Raw genomic sequence first — 15224 nt, 5'->3', positions numbered from 1 at the left:
GTTTCAAGGGAGAGCAAACAGCTGATGCTTTTGATAATAATAAGAAAATTGGAGGAGGTACATTTCCCCCAATTGGGACTCTGCATATGAAAATTTAAGTCTGGAAAGCAGATTTGGGAGTCATCACTTTGCACATTTTATTTAATTTTGTTTTCATTTAAGCACACATTTCTTCAGTGCTTCATAACCATAAAATGCTATAATATTGCCCTTTAAAGAGAGATGTTTTAGACCTTAATCCTAAAGAATTTTCACTTAAATCAATTCAACAAGTACTTACTAAGTGCCTTTTATGTGCAAAGCACTGTGACTACAAAAACTAAAACCAGAAAACTCTCCTTGCTGAGCTTAGATTCTGTTGGAAATGCGGAATTCTCTGTTCTTTGTTGTTGGTTATGGGCCCATCTCATTATCTATGTTGTAGTGTTTAGGCAAGATACTTATACATTCATTGTTTATCTGTTTTTTTCTCTCCCTATATGAGTTGTTGAGTTGATCTCTTTATGAGAATTGTGGATCTTATTAAAGATGATCTCTGCTATTTAGAGATTTAATACAATGAATACAGTGTTTTCCAACTCAAGGCTATCAGAAGGATTTCAACATGAATGGAGAATCATTTTACTCAGGCTCTAGGTAAAACATGACACTGAAAGACACTTGCTTATCATTTGTTTCTAGATGGTGTACCTGATTGGTAGTCAAAGAATTACTGAACAAAGTTTTCATTGTGTTTCTGTATTGCAAAATTTTGATAGGCTTGTATTGGAAACCTTAATCTACAGAAGAGTTTTTATAAATAGGTCTTCCTCTACCGAGTCAGGTTTTTTTTTCTGTTTGTTTTTTTCTTTTTCTTTTTGTAATCAATAGATATAAGGACTATTTGTCTTTATGCTTTGTAGTCATCAGTTGTTTGGCTGCAAAATATTGCTCTGCAGTAAATATTTATCTACAGAAGCCTGTTTGTTCCTTTGTGTTTTCATCAAGTTCCTTTGCTATGTGCAAAGAATATTCTCAATTTAATTATGATGTTACAATTACAGCTATAATTATCTCACAATATAATAGAGAAAATATTATTTACACAGATAACTGTGATAACAAAAAAAAATTTTAAGAGCAAAGGAGAAGTCCATCTAGGCAAAGTGCAGCAAAGAGACTTGAGAAATAAGAAATACTTTCTTTGGGGTCCTAAGGAAAAGTTTTATGGTACAGATAACCATTGAGTTGAGTCTTGAAGGAGATATAAATAAGAAAATCAAGGCTTATTGGGGGGGGGGAAGATCATTGCAAAGATATACTTAAATGTTTGAGTATTGTACATGTTATTTTCCCCTCTTATTAATAATAAAGATAAGAATCATCTTCACAGTCAAAACTTTATAAGGTATCTATGACTTAAAAGTATGTTGTCTTTTAATTTAATCTAAATGGAACTATAGGAAATCTGTTGATGAATCAACATGTTATAAAAGTTATTCTAACCAATGCAAGCATATTTTTCTCCTTTTAAAAGAATCATCCTGATTTTATAGTAATTTCAGAATTGGACTAGACCTTGAGGATTTTATAATGAGGACTTGAAAAGGTTGGGAGATTCTATAGGGGAGATTGCCTTAGATCATGTAAATAGTTACAACGCCAGGATTAAAACCCACCTTTTCTGACTACTAGTCTATTATAAATGTATATAAGATGTTTATTATTTCTACCTTAGATGTCAAGTATTTATATAGGGGCTAATGAAACTGATTAAGCATTATATTTATAAGGAGGCTTGTTAAATTATAATAAATTTATAATTGTAGCCTACTATAGCTATTAATTAGCTTTTTAAAAGTAAGTTTTAGATGCTTCTTACATCATCATAATTATCTGAAGTATACTTCCTCTTATCCCTCCCACACTTATCCCTCATAACAGATAGCTCCTCTAACACTGCCTGGATAAATTCCCACTGGCAGAAAGATAGCAGGTACCAGTATATGGAGGTATTGGGTCCTTGGGTCTTCTAGTATAATCTTGTTGCTAACCATAAAGGAAATGAAAGGTGCTGAATCATCCTAGGGGCAATGCATAGATTTTTGTTGTTTTTTAACCACCTTTTGGATTCTAGTTATCCTAGACCTGTGCTGGTATATCTATGGCACATGTGCTGGAGGGGCCTGCTCCCTCCCCCTCTCCACCTCACTTGAGGGCATTTCTCCCATCACTCACCGCTCTGCCTGGCAGCCCAATGGGATTGCTTCCTCCCTTCCCTGTCCTGGGATGAAGCAAGGGACTCACATGCTGTATGAGGGTTGTAGTTTGGGCATTTGGTCTATAGACTATGGAGATATCTGAGTGACTTTTGAATCTTAAAAAAAAGTGGTAAACATTGTTGAATGCTTCCAAAGACCCAATTCTAAATGAACAAGAAATCTACTTTTCAGCCACATAATCAATTTTACCAGCCTTCAATGTTCTTTGCATTGGATGCAAGCATATATTATGTGTGACTGACATGATTGGCAAAGCAGACAGATTAACTTCATGTGCCTGTTGTCTATCTTTGAATTATATTTTGGCTGAACTTCTACTGCTTAGTGAATCTGCAGTGTTCTGTGAATCGTTTGAGAAATGCTAATTCAAACTTCCAAAAAATCTTTTTACAAAAATTAATACCCAAACAGTTTTAAATCTGAAGTTGATGTGGAGTTTGGATGAATTTTTTTAAAAATCATGCTAGAAAAAAAATTTAACAGGATAAATGGATATTTTTTTGACTGGACAAATAATAACAGTAAGTATTAATCTAGGGAATCAGTGCTAAGAATGATTGTTCTAAATGAACTAGAAGAAGTTATGAAATTGTCACATCTTTAAACAGCATCAAGCTCTTAGAGCTTGTGTATTCAAAATGAGTTAAACTATTATAAGATCTCAAAAGCTTCCAATAAAACAGTATACAATAGTGATTTTCCTGTGAAGGCAAAATGAAAAGATTAAAATATGCTTTGAGCTTCATGTTTCATGCTGTACAATCATGAAACATAGAAGAAGTTATAAGTAAGGTAAAGAGAGAAACGTCTCCATATTCTAGTGTTAAGAGTAAAGAATATCACTTGAAGCTCTAAAGAAATAAGTTTAGTTTCTTAAAAAAAAAAAAGGACCTACATTCAAGGCACAGTGATAGCGGAGGTGATTAGGAATAATATTAATAACTTCTTAGTGCCACAGACTTTCGAAGAAAAGTGAAGCACAGTATGTTTTAATATGCATTCAGACTCCATCAGTTCTATTTCTGGAGGCAGATGGCATTTTTTTCATCATGAGTCTCTGGAACTGTTTTGGATCACTATTGCTGAGAATAGCTAGATCATTCACACTTGTTCATCAAATAATAATATATACAATGTTTTTCTGGGTTCTGCCACTTCACTTTGCATCAATTCATGTAAGTCTTTACATCCTGCTCATCATTTCTTATAGCACATTAGTAATCCATTACAATCATATACTATTGTAAAGACTTTAAAAAGTTATCGTGTACATCTGTTAGCCATGTCCATCTGTCATTTGAGAATCAGACTAAGGTGAGATGGGCCTGTCACCAGAAGGCTGGATGAGAAGTGATGAATTTTAGAGGACTACAGTAACTTATGATCATTGTCTACTAAAATACTGTGTGGTTATCTATATTGATAGAAGTAGTTATAGCAATGAAATAAAAAAAAAGTATTTTATTCCTAATATTTAAGTTTACTTTGTACAGTTTGCTGTGATGAAAATAATTTGAAGGCACACAGGAAAGTTGTTGGCAGTTTTGAAGTGCTCACCAACAGTACAGATCTCATCACTCAATACTTCCATGCAGATAATTCCTTATTTACTAAGAGGCTTTTTAATAAGGACATTATAGTCAGGTTAATTCTCTACTTCTTGATCTTTCCGTAAGCACATTTTAAAATCAAATTCTTCACAGATTTAAAATTTGAGTAACCTCATACAATGGTTAGTTCCATACTCCCTGTCAAACTTAACAAAGGTATCATTAAAGATTTGGCAAAGACAGAAAAGATACAGTATTTTTGGACATTGAGTTAATACCATTGAAACTTCTCATTCTAACAAAAGCTAATTTGGGTTCAACCAGTTCGTAGTAATTACTAAATTCATGTGACATTCTGGTCAGTTGAACTTTATTTCTATTCATGTGTCTGTATTCCCTACCATAGATTTTAGTTCTGTGACTTACCAAACTTTTTTTTTTTTTAACTATTTTCTTCTTAAGGCATTTGGACTTTAATTCTGCAAAATCTTTTTATTTTTTTTTTTTTAGAAGGGATTCAGGAACCAATGATGGCAGCTTCTGCTACCCCTGCCAACTTTCCATGATTCTAGCTGGAAAAAGAGTCTTCCCTAAACAATGTCCCTAAAACACACTGGTGTTTCTTTAGGTGTTTTAACATTGCATGTGTGCCATTGTAGTACTTTGGCTCTCCATTTGTTATCCCCGATTCTTACTGCATGACTCATCTTCTTTCCTCTCTTCATTTGCTGAGTGATATATTTTATTCTACATCTTGTATACAAGTTGTAGTTGGTATTATGCTACATTGTATTTCTGCTCCCCTCCCACTTTTATTATTCATTGAATTACCCACAATTTTGTTTCTTCTGAGATTGCAGTGTTCTATGATCTTAAATCATATAGCATCACCAGGAGAATGGTTTTGTTATAAGAAAAAATTTAGGATTGATTAAAGTGATATGCAATTTCCCAGATCTAGTTCAACCTAATTTTTCCTTTCTATTTAGTTTTTTGCCTTTTTTTTCCTCTGTCATTTTGCGTCTTCTGTCTAGGATTTAGGTACTATGATACATAATTAAGTGATCTCAATTGCACGCCATAGTCTGGAATTCTTTATCTGTTTTGATTTTCCTGTCTGGCTTGTTAGACTGATACTTTTTAAATAGTTGTGATTCTTTAATGTTCTGATACTTGATATAATTAGCATGGAGCTATCTACAAGTGAAAGGTTCTCATCATTGATATGTGGAATTCCTTTATCAATTTTTTAAAATTTCATTGATCACCCTTCATAACTTTGGTGAGCATATGTTAATGTTTTATGTCTTACTTTATATTGGAATATATAGTAAAGAAGTACTCTCTCTCTCTCTCTCTCTCTCTCTCTCTCTCTCTCTCTCTCTCTTTATTTCTCTTTCTCTCTCTCTCATTCTCATTTATTTTTCCCCTCTGCCCATGTAAAATTCACTACCATTGTCACTGAATTTCCTGATTAATTTAGTTCTGTAGGTGATAGTTAGGGTTCATTGAGTTGTTGTTACTGTGGTCTCTGCCAGGAAGAAGTCCATATTTTAAAAGGAAAAAGAAAACTAAGAAGGTGAGAAAATTCTTTTGGTATATATCTTAATTCTTGGAAGGAGAGGTTGTACTTCTTATTCTAGTATAGTTGTATAGAGTAGAGTCTTTTGATTTATTTCCATTCCATGTTCCTGCTGAAATTTTTAGCAAGTAAAGCAATATTTACTCCTAGACTTTGGTAAAGCAAAATAATATTAATTCCTAGACATATTAGTCATCATAATCAATTGTTTTTACAAATAGTCTATTTTGAAATAGTTTTTGTTTGACATAAAGTTAGAAAACTTAAAATGTGACATTGAAAGAAAAATTTCTGAGTTACTAACAATAACCTTTAAAATATTATGTTTTTTAGAATACTATTGTAGAAGCATCTATTCAGCTTCCTCCTTCCCTTTTCTCATCAAAGCATAAAAGAGAAACCAGACTAGCTGATGAATCTATTTACAAGCTTCAACTTATTGCATTCCGCAATGGAAAGCTTTTTCCAGCAACAGGAAATTCAACAAATTTGGCTGACGATGGAAAACGGCGGACAGTAGTCACCCCTGTGATTCTCACCAAAATGGGTTTGTTTCTGACAACTTTTGCTGTGTAACTCTTCTCTGCTGTAGTTTTTAGGCATTTCACTAAATTCTGAACAGATGCCCAGCTGACCCTCTCAAAAAAATAATTAATTATAAGCAACAATGTGACTTTTTAACTTAAGCTTTAGAATAATATATGTTCAGAGCTGTTTAGTGACTCCCCCCCCCCATTCCAGATTTTATACAGTTTATCACATAAGTTGTTGGTTTTTTTTAACTATTGTATTTCTCTTTTGACAGATGGAATAAATATAGATACTCAACACATTCCTATTAATGTTACATTACGTCGAATTGCTCATGGAGCAGATGCTGTTGCAGCCCAATGGGATTTTGATTTGCTGAATGGGCAAGGAGGCTGGAAGTCAGATGGCTGCCATATCCTCTCTGCAGATGAAAATGTTACAACAATTCAGTGCTACTCTCTCACTAGTTATGCAGTGCTAATGGTATGGCCTTTTTACATTTTGCATGCGAAAACTAATATTGAACACTTGAGTTTTATTTTGCTTCATACTTCAAAAGGTGCTTTTTAAAAATTCTAAAATGACCTATTTGAGTATTTAAGAGTGTTTGTTCAGTGTAGTTGAAAGAGAAATTGAGTTATTTCCAAGTGTGCTTGAGAAGTACACTGTAATTCATGTAAAGATAGGAAACTTGATTAAGTTAAAAATATAAATTGCATTAGTGATCTATAATAAATGAACCAATATATTAAGTATGATTACAGTTTTATAGACCTGGAAGATCTAGTTTTAATACCCTCTGCTGCCAACAAGTACCTCTGCTTTAACTATGTGAACTCCCTACAGTGAGTCAGATCATTATTCATTTATAACTTAAAGTTTTAGAATGAATGAAAGTATAAAGCATTTGTTAAATGCTTACTATTTGCAAAATACTGTTAAGCACGGGATACAAATAGAGAAGTTGACACATTCTCTCCTTTCAAGGCACTTGTGCAAGGAAGGTTTCAGCTGCAAGTCAGAGGGAATGATCTTTAGAGTGCAGCAGCAAGGCAGACATCTTTGCCTCTTCTTTAATGTCATATCTACTGATAAAATTGTATCAGTTTCTGATGTTGAACTATTTAATGGTGCTAAGGACTTTAGTGGAAAGAACTTAATTTTCTGAATGTTTATTGCCTATGGTTTCAGCACCATTGGAGCACTGCCAAGCTGCATCTCCCCAGGAGCTACTTCAGGATGACAGCTAGCAGCATTGCCATTCCCAAGGCTCTTGGTTTCAGGGCCTTAGGCTGGCTCTATCAGGGTGGGAGGGGCAATGGTAGAGGTTTGACTTGCCTGGTACATCCTATCTCCTTTCTTCTCTTTTGGAGGCTTTCCTGTTCCTTTTCTCCATAGAACATTCCCTTCCCCAGGCGATGACTATGAGGGCTGGGCTGGAATCAGGACCAGTGGTCTGGTGGATGCTCCTACCTCTAGGGCTCTCATACTTTTATCAGCAGATTGCTAGCAGTTGGTGGTGATAGGTGGGCCCATTCTCTACAGTGATTTCTCCTATCAGTGGTGACTATAGTCACTGGGCAAGAAACAATTCTGTTGGGTTTTAGGTCACTGATACTCCTAAAATTCTTGGTCTCAGTGTGCTAGGCTTTCCTCATTAAGAACTGAATAAAGAGAATGGTTAGGGTTCGTGGTGGTTTTTGTCGGACAGTTCCTGCTTCTGATGTCTCTCTCAGAGAGTCCTTCTAGGCTAGTGTGGCACCTGGTTTGTTGTTGGTGGGAATTGTGACTCCTCCACAGGAGCTATCTCCCCAGATGATGGCTCTGGGGGCTGGACTGGAAATTTTAAAAATGTGATCTATAAAATGTATATTTAGATTTGAGTCCCAGACTTCTTTACTTTCAAGTTCAACTGTCTATACCCCATATAACAGTGTTTTTGTACTGTCGGTTTAAATGTGAAAGAACCAAGATTCAGAATGTTAAACTTTTCTAGTAATTATACAGGTAATTTGTGGCAGAATCCAGGCTATATTCTGGGTCTTTCAAGTCTTTCTCCAACCAATTATTTTGTTTCTATTTTATCACATACTTGTTAATTTCCTTTTAAATTTAGACTAATAGTGGCTATTTCTATAGGTAGCAGGAATGTAATACTTGGTGAGTTTTTGATGACAATTTAGCCTGCCTTATGTTATTATCTATTGATTTAAACTTTTTGTTGGTTATTCATGGGTCCCTGGAGCTTTTTAATTAGTATTTTTGGTTAAGCTATTTATTGATCTGCCTGAATGCATTTTTACACTAAAGAATTAGAAAAGGTAGTTCATGTTATATAGGTAAATCATGCTAAAATAAATGAAAATTATCTTACAATTAAAAGTTAGTATTTTTGACATAATTGTTAGATGTATTCATCAATTAAGGCCTTTGTAGACAGGTATATATGTGGGAGTTGGTAAGTGGTTGTTTAACAAGAAAGAATTTTAAAAAATATGAATGGTTTGAAACTATAGTGGGAGAACCAAAACTTGTGATTTTCATTATTAAATCTAGTATTCTCTCTTTCCAATTTACAATGAATGTTAAGCAACGAAAGGAAAGGAACTTTTATCAAAAATATTTTAAAGTTTCTCTTCTTTCTCCTTAAACTCTATTCTTTTCCATTTAAGATACATTCACAGACAGATTTACTCACATACAGCCAGACAATCTTAAAATTAGAATGGTGCCAACTTTTCCCTAGCTTTCTTGGTCCTATTTGCTTTAAATTTTGCTCCCTTTTCGGTCTAAGCTAGCTTGTACAATCTTAGAAAGTAATATATGCAACAAGAAGGTAGGAACTAAAGGAGCACATTGTCTTCTCAGCCATCTTTGTGATGCTTGTTGTGTAACCAGGCCTGATAAGTTTCTCTTCTGCAAATGTATTTATTTGCCGGTCACTGATATGGTATGAAATTTTTAATGATTTACATGATATAGCCATAAAGTAATGAGACATTTCAGAAAGACAAATTTAGAAAGCAGTCTTATCATCACAACATATAAAATGTCATGAGAAACATTTCCTCTTTCAAGGTTGGAATTTCTGAGAAAATATATGATTTAAGTATATGATATTCTATATCTTAATAAAGCAAAAAGAATGAAAGAAATATTAATGTAAAATGAAAAAAAATTGTTTCATACTTGCACAGGGATTAAGTAGAAAAAAAAAGAATGAGATACAGATCATGAAAAAGATTTTTCAAGCCAGCACAATTGGTATGATACACTGTAGCTTGAGTTTTTCTCATTCAATCTATCATCAATTTAATGTTTCTGTATTTGAACTTCTGAGCTATTATTTTAAAATATTTGAATTGATTTAATCCATTTCTGAAAGGACTAGACCATTTTTTGATCTGGTGTATTTATATTTCATCTTTTTAAAAAAAATGTGTAATGCACTATTCTTCAAAGCTAAAATACAGTAGTGATTGTTATTTATGTTTAAGGAAGATTTTCCATTAATTTTTCTTAAATATAACTGTGCCACCCAGAGGTAACAAAGTGATATACATCAAGAGTATTGAGAAAATAATATAATCTTTCCTTTATAATTTGGTCAAGGATATGTAAAACAAATTTTAAGTTGTTTCCCAAAATAATTAGTATGAATATTAGGAAGCTAGAAGAATGAAAGATTTTATATAAAGTTGAAAAAATATTACAAAGCAATTTTTAACTTTGAGATTTTAATTCCTTAATTTTTATTTCTTTTTCTTTTTTCTTATTTTAGATATTTTTACATAAGTAAAATATTATTTTTAGGAGTATTATTAAACATATTCTTAATGATAATATAGGAAAAATACTCTTCTGATGAATTCTATTGAATGGAAAATTCATTAAAATAAGTTCATTCACTCTTATCCACAAAGGAATCAGTCTCTTTAAAAAAAGTTTTGATTTCATTTGATTTTTATTTAGTTGATTGTTGGAGCTAGAGCATGAGTGAGATATAGGAATTATTACTGCAGAAAATTTAAACAGGTATGATCATAAAATATTATAGGGCCTGAAGTTTGGAGGGTATTGGATACAGGAGAAAGGTAGAAAAATTGTTAATTAACAGAGTCTACCCCTGTTATTGATAAAAACAGAATTTTGTCTAGAGACATTTAAAACATTTAATTAGACTTCCAAAGTATTGACTATATCCTTTATCAAATCAAACCGTCAAGCACTTATTGGATACTTGCCAATGCCAGGTCTTGTGCTTAGTGTTGGAATGCAAAGAAAAGGAAAATAATCTGTCCCCTCAAGTAATTCCTCATGACTTAATGGAGGATTTTAGGAATGATTGTGTAAGCACAACTGTACAAGATGAAGAGGCATATATAATTTACAATCTATATCCATGTTGGGAATCCCCATATTGAAAGAGAGCAAGTCAGTTTAATTATTGAAACTAAAGAATAAAAATTATTAAATCCATAATAGTAGTTAGAATAGTCACCATGCCTCCTTTAGGTTCCTGAATTGGCAGTTAAGAAAATTTAAAATGTCATGGTTTGTATAGGCTTTGTATCTATCTCTTTCAAGCTCCACCCAAGATCTCCACTAAAGCACCCTTTCCCTGATTGATTCTGTAAAGCCAGAAAGATGTCAAGGATGGAACTAGTGGTGGATTGGATGAATTTTTGCCTGAAGATTGTATTAACTAAGTATCAAAAGGCTTACCAAGTTGAGGCTCCAGTTGTTGCCTAATTCTCATGAAACTGGAAGGGTTGAACCCAAATTAGGGGAGGAAATACTCTTACAGGCCAAGTACTTTGCTTAACATGGGAGGGATGAAGAAAAAACAAAAACAGTTCCTGTCCTCAATTATCTTAGCATTTTTAAATTAAAATATTATATTTTCAAAATCCAGTTTTCTCTTTTCCTTACTCCTCCCTCCCCTAACCCCAGAGGGGAGTAAAAAAGAAACAAAATTCTCGTTAAAATATGCATAACAGATTAAGCACATGCACACAAAAATTTCCTTCATTGGTCATGTCCAGAAATGTTTGCCTCATTCTGCACCCTTAGATTATCACCTCTGTCAGGAGAGAAGTAGCACGCTCAGCAGCTATGCCCCAAGAAGCCATTTCAGCAAGAACTCAGAACCAGTCATCTTGACTTTTGTTTTGCCACTGGACATGAATTTCTCCAGAAGGGAGAGCAAGGCAGGTGACTGTGCAATTGGAAATTACCTAATCTAATATATGCTACCCTTGAAAGACATCCCCAGGGAGATCATTTTGGTCCTCTTCAAGTACAGAGGACGGCAGACTGCCAGCTTCCTGAACTATGCTATTTTTCATACCATCCTAATTGCATTCATACAGATTCTCCCAACTTTTGCAGTATAATTCTTCCCAACCTCTTAACTGTAAAAATCCTTTTTATTTGGAACTTTTTATATGTTTTAATTCCCTCCATGAAGCTTCCCTGAAGATTCCAGATTTTCCCACCTCAAATTTTCTCATAGCTCTTATTTAGAACTCTCTTTTACCCTTTTTACCTTTACCTTGTATCTTAATTATTTTTATTGAAGTTGTATCTTTTAAGATAAAAGTGGTATTTTTTTCATTTTCATATTCCTACCACTTTAATTTCCATGGCTCATTGCCCTGCTGCTCATGCTTTTTGAATTTATTGAATGTATATTCTTATTTGAAAAAAAATTCTATAATTTTAAAGAGCATTTTCCAGTATCTATAAATGATGTCTGTATCTTTTCTTTATTGAAATTTATATTGTGAAGTAGATCTTAGACTTTCTTTGTTCTCTGATGAGAAAATGAATGTTAGAAGGTGCCTTCTCCTATTTCCCTAATGTACTTAGAAAATGAGTCTTTGAGGAAAAAGCAAAATAAAACAAAGCCTTAAATCAGTATTTATTTTCTCTTGTGCTTGTACTTTTAGGATTCTTTTTCTGTTTGTTGCTTATCTTTCTATTTTGGTGAGGAAAATAGTACATAAGATGTCTTTACCTTTGTCTTTTCAATAATTAATCATGGATTTTGATAATGAACTTTATTACAAATGTGGTATTGATTTAAATGAAACAAGATTGATTATAGTCCATTAATCATTAGAGTTAATCACATCTTATAGATTTTATAGTCTGTTTCCTTTTTAAGAAATAGAAACTCAAAGACTATGGGTTCTTCCATTTCTAAGAGATTTTATATATTAATACACTGATTTTTTTAAGTGCCTTTCTGAGGCATCTAGGTGGCCCAGTAGATAAAATGCTGGGCTTGGGGGTAGGAAGACCTGAGTTCAAATCCTCAATTACTTACTAGTACTGTGATGCTGAGCAAGTCACTTAATCTCCAATGCCTCACCCTTACTACTCTTCTTCTTTGCAACTAATGTACAATATTGATTCAAAGTCAGAAGGCAAGGTTTAAAAAAAAAAACATGCATGAAAAGAGATAATATTTGTAATTGCTTACCATAGTACTTGATATAGTAGGCCATGGTTGTTTCCTTCTTTTACTTTGTTCTTATTAGCATCTGCTCATATTTTATGAGTCCATAGTAATTAATTCAATTGTCACAAGAAAGTATCCCATTTTCTAATTTCCACACTATAGTTAAGTTTTTTATTCTTTGTTTTAATAGTTATTCATTCTCTTATAAAATAGTGAAGAATTACTGCTTGATTAAGTACTCTGAAAATACAATTCCTCTAGTTTCTTTTTTCCTTGAAAAACATAATAAAAACTTTGCATGGTAGAACTTTATCTTCAAAACTTGTGTTCCACTGGAATTGTTTTTGAAGATATAAGATAAGCTTAGGAATTTAGCAGAAACTGTCCATAGTTACATCATAAAATGTGTAGAAAGAGGTAGAGCAAACACTAAACAAGAATAATGAAGGGGATAAAAAAAGACATTGTCTAACAACTGCAGTAGCTTCAACTATGCTAGGCTGTTTAAATAAGTGTTAGACCGAAAAAAAAAAGAGAAATAAATAAGTCAAAAAACCAGCTCATTAAAATGTTCATGAAAATGAGGAATCTGAAAGATCCCAGAAATCATTCTAGATAGCAAATAATCAATCTCCTTAACATAGCAGCCAGTTGCAGTGCTTAAAGTACAAGATTATTTGCAGAGCACTGCAGGGCCAAGTGACAAAAAATGCCAAAGAATGACAGCAACCATAGAAAACCATAGAAACCGAGTGAAGAGAAAATGAACCATTAGCAAGCTGGACATGAGATCTGTCTAGTTCATATTATCTATAGATATGTGTGTTTGGATGAAACTGGAAGGGGAAAAACAAACAGCAACAGATTTGAAATAGAACAGATCTGCTCTTATTTTTGAAATTTAGTCTCATTTGTCAACTGTCACTTTTACAATTAATACAACATAGCATGAAGAACTGCTGGACAAGAGATGAAAGAACCAACTAACATAAAGAAATCTTTGTTGGAAATAATGGTTTTAAAAACATGTTTTAAAATAAGGGGGGAGGTGGGGATCGTAATGTTTTACTGAAAAAAAAGGGCTGAGGTTAACCAAGAAGACATTGGGATCATAGTTTTTCATGACTATTAGATTTTTCACTATAATGGTATATGCGCATATTAAGCAAATTATTTTTATGTAAATCTAGCAGGAAGGCTCTTAGAGGCAGGCTGTTTTCTATAACGAACCTTATCTTAATGTCATATAGCTTATTAAGAATATCCTAACTCCTCTGTTTAGTGTTTGGTTATTGCAAGATAATATTTGAGAACAAAATACATCCCTAAAGTACTTCTTTTTCGACAAAGTTTATTTCAATATGGGTACAAGAAAATTATGTGAGATTCCATAGCAGAGGGAAAATTTAAAAACAATTTTCTGAGTATTTACATCAGTCTGTAGGTTACCAAGATGGTACACGTTTTTCAATGCTCTTCACCAGTCATTGTTTTATAAAAAAGTCTTTTTTAACATCCCAATCATCAAAGGTTAATGATGAAGTTCTCTAATGTGCCTGTTCATAGGCAATAACCATACTAATAACAATGAATGCAAGAAGAATACCAAGCTTAATAAAAACCACAGGAATGTGAAAGAGATCTGCCTCACTATCCACACTGGAAAAACAAAGTAGAAGAAACCTATCCTACTTCTGACAAGCTGGACTGGCAGCGTGTCAAATTAAGCTGTCGGTGTGAGAACCTGGGACAAATGCTGAAGATGAATAATGGAGTAGGCCTGAAATTGAATAAGAGAAAGGACATTAGACTGATTTATTTGGGATATTGAATAGTACTTTAAAGAATTTCAACCTCTTTAATGTTGCAGAGCCTTTCCCTTTAAATGCCATTGTTTGACTAGAAGTGCTATATAGTTATAAATCCTAGAATTCCATGATCCTAATGGAATTAAAATTACAGAGAACCTAGAAGCTAGCAGAATCATGAAAAAACCCAAGTAGGCATTGGTGTGTTATTAGTGGCAACTTCTAATTCAGTGGTATTATAAAGGACATTAATTATAATTGTATGTTTAGAGGAAAGGAAAAGAAAGAGAATAAGCATTTCCTGCCTAGAGTGTACCAGACACCCTGCTTAGCCCTTTTCCCAAATATACCACATTCGATTCTCCCAGCAATCCTGAGAGGGAGATGCCACTCTTATCCCCATTTTACAGCTGAGAAAGCTGAAGCGGACAGGTTCATTGCCATGTTCAGGATTACAGAAGTTGTAATTTGAATTCAGGGTTTCCTGACTCCATACCTAGCTCTCTTTCTATTGTGTATCCAGCTGCCTTGGTAGGAAAATGATGACAAAAGAAGTTAGGCAGTTATTATATTTAAGAAGAACAAGAGAAAGATTTCTAGCCTACTGGGTAGATTTTTAAAATTTCATTTTCAATCATAATAAACATGTATTAAGTTCCTATACTAGGGCCTGGAGATACAAAGATGAAAATTATACATTACCTGTCCTCAGGAGCTTACATTCTAAATAGAAGACTTGTGGGACACCATGGACAAGAAATGCACAGAATAAGAAGGCATGAAGGAATAAAATGTACATTGATTGAGGGAGCATCTATACTAATGAAATCATGGACACTTAAAAATACTTGCTTAAAGGTAAGCATAGGTGATAGGGTTATAGAGTTTAGGCTAGAAATACCTTTAGAGACCATATGCCTGACCTCCAAGGCCTCCTCATTTTTTACATGAAGACATTGAGGTCCAATAATGTTCCCAAATCTATATTGCTATTATATATAGAGATAGAACTTCCATGGATATTCT

General features: G+C 33.4%; 1 protein-coding gene across 1 annotated transcript in view; it reads left to right on the top strand.

The window, feature by feature from the left end:
- The window catches only part of ADGRA3 (adhesion G protein-coupled receptor A3), a 163271-nt gene that overhangs the window by 129971 nt on the left and 18076 nt on the right, over nucleotides 1-15224 (top strand). Inside the window, exons 13-14 of the mRNA XM_001368101.4 lie at nucleotides 5727-5940; nucleotides 6199-6407. Coding sequence (XP_001368138.1) covers nucleotides 5727-5940; nucleotides 6199-6407 — 423 coding nt within the window. The remainder of the gene's footprint in view (nucleotides 1-5726; nucleotides 5941-6198; nucleotides 6408-15224) is intronic.

The sequence above is a fragment of the Monodelphis domestica genome, chromosome 6, assembly GCF_027887165.1.
Source record: "Monodelphis domestica isolate mMonDom1 chromosome 6, mMonDom1.pri, whole genome shotgun sequence".
NCBI lineage: Eukaryota > Metazoa > Chordata > Mammalia > Didelphimorphia > Didelphidae > Monodelphis > Monodelphis domestica.
The sequence above is the reverse complement of the archived record's forward strand: the minus strand, read 5'-3'. Positions and strand labels throughout refer to the sequence as shown.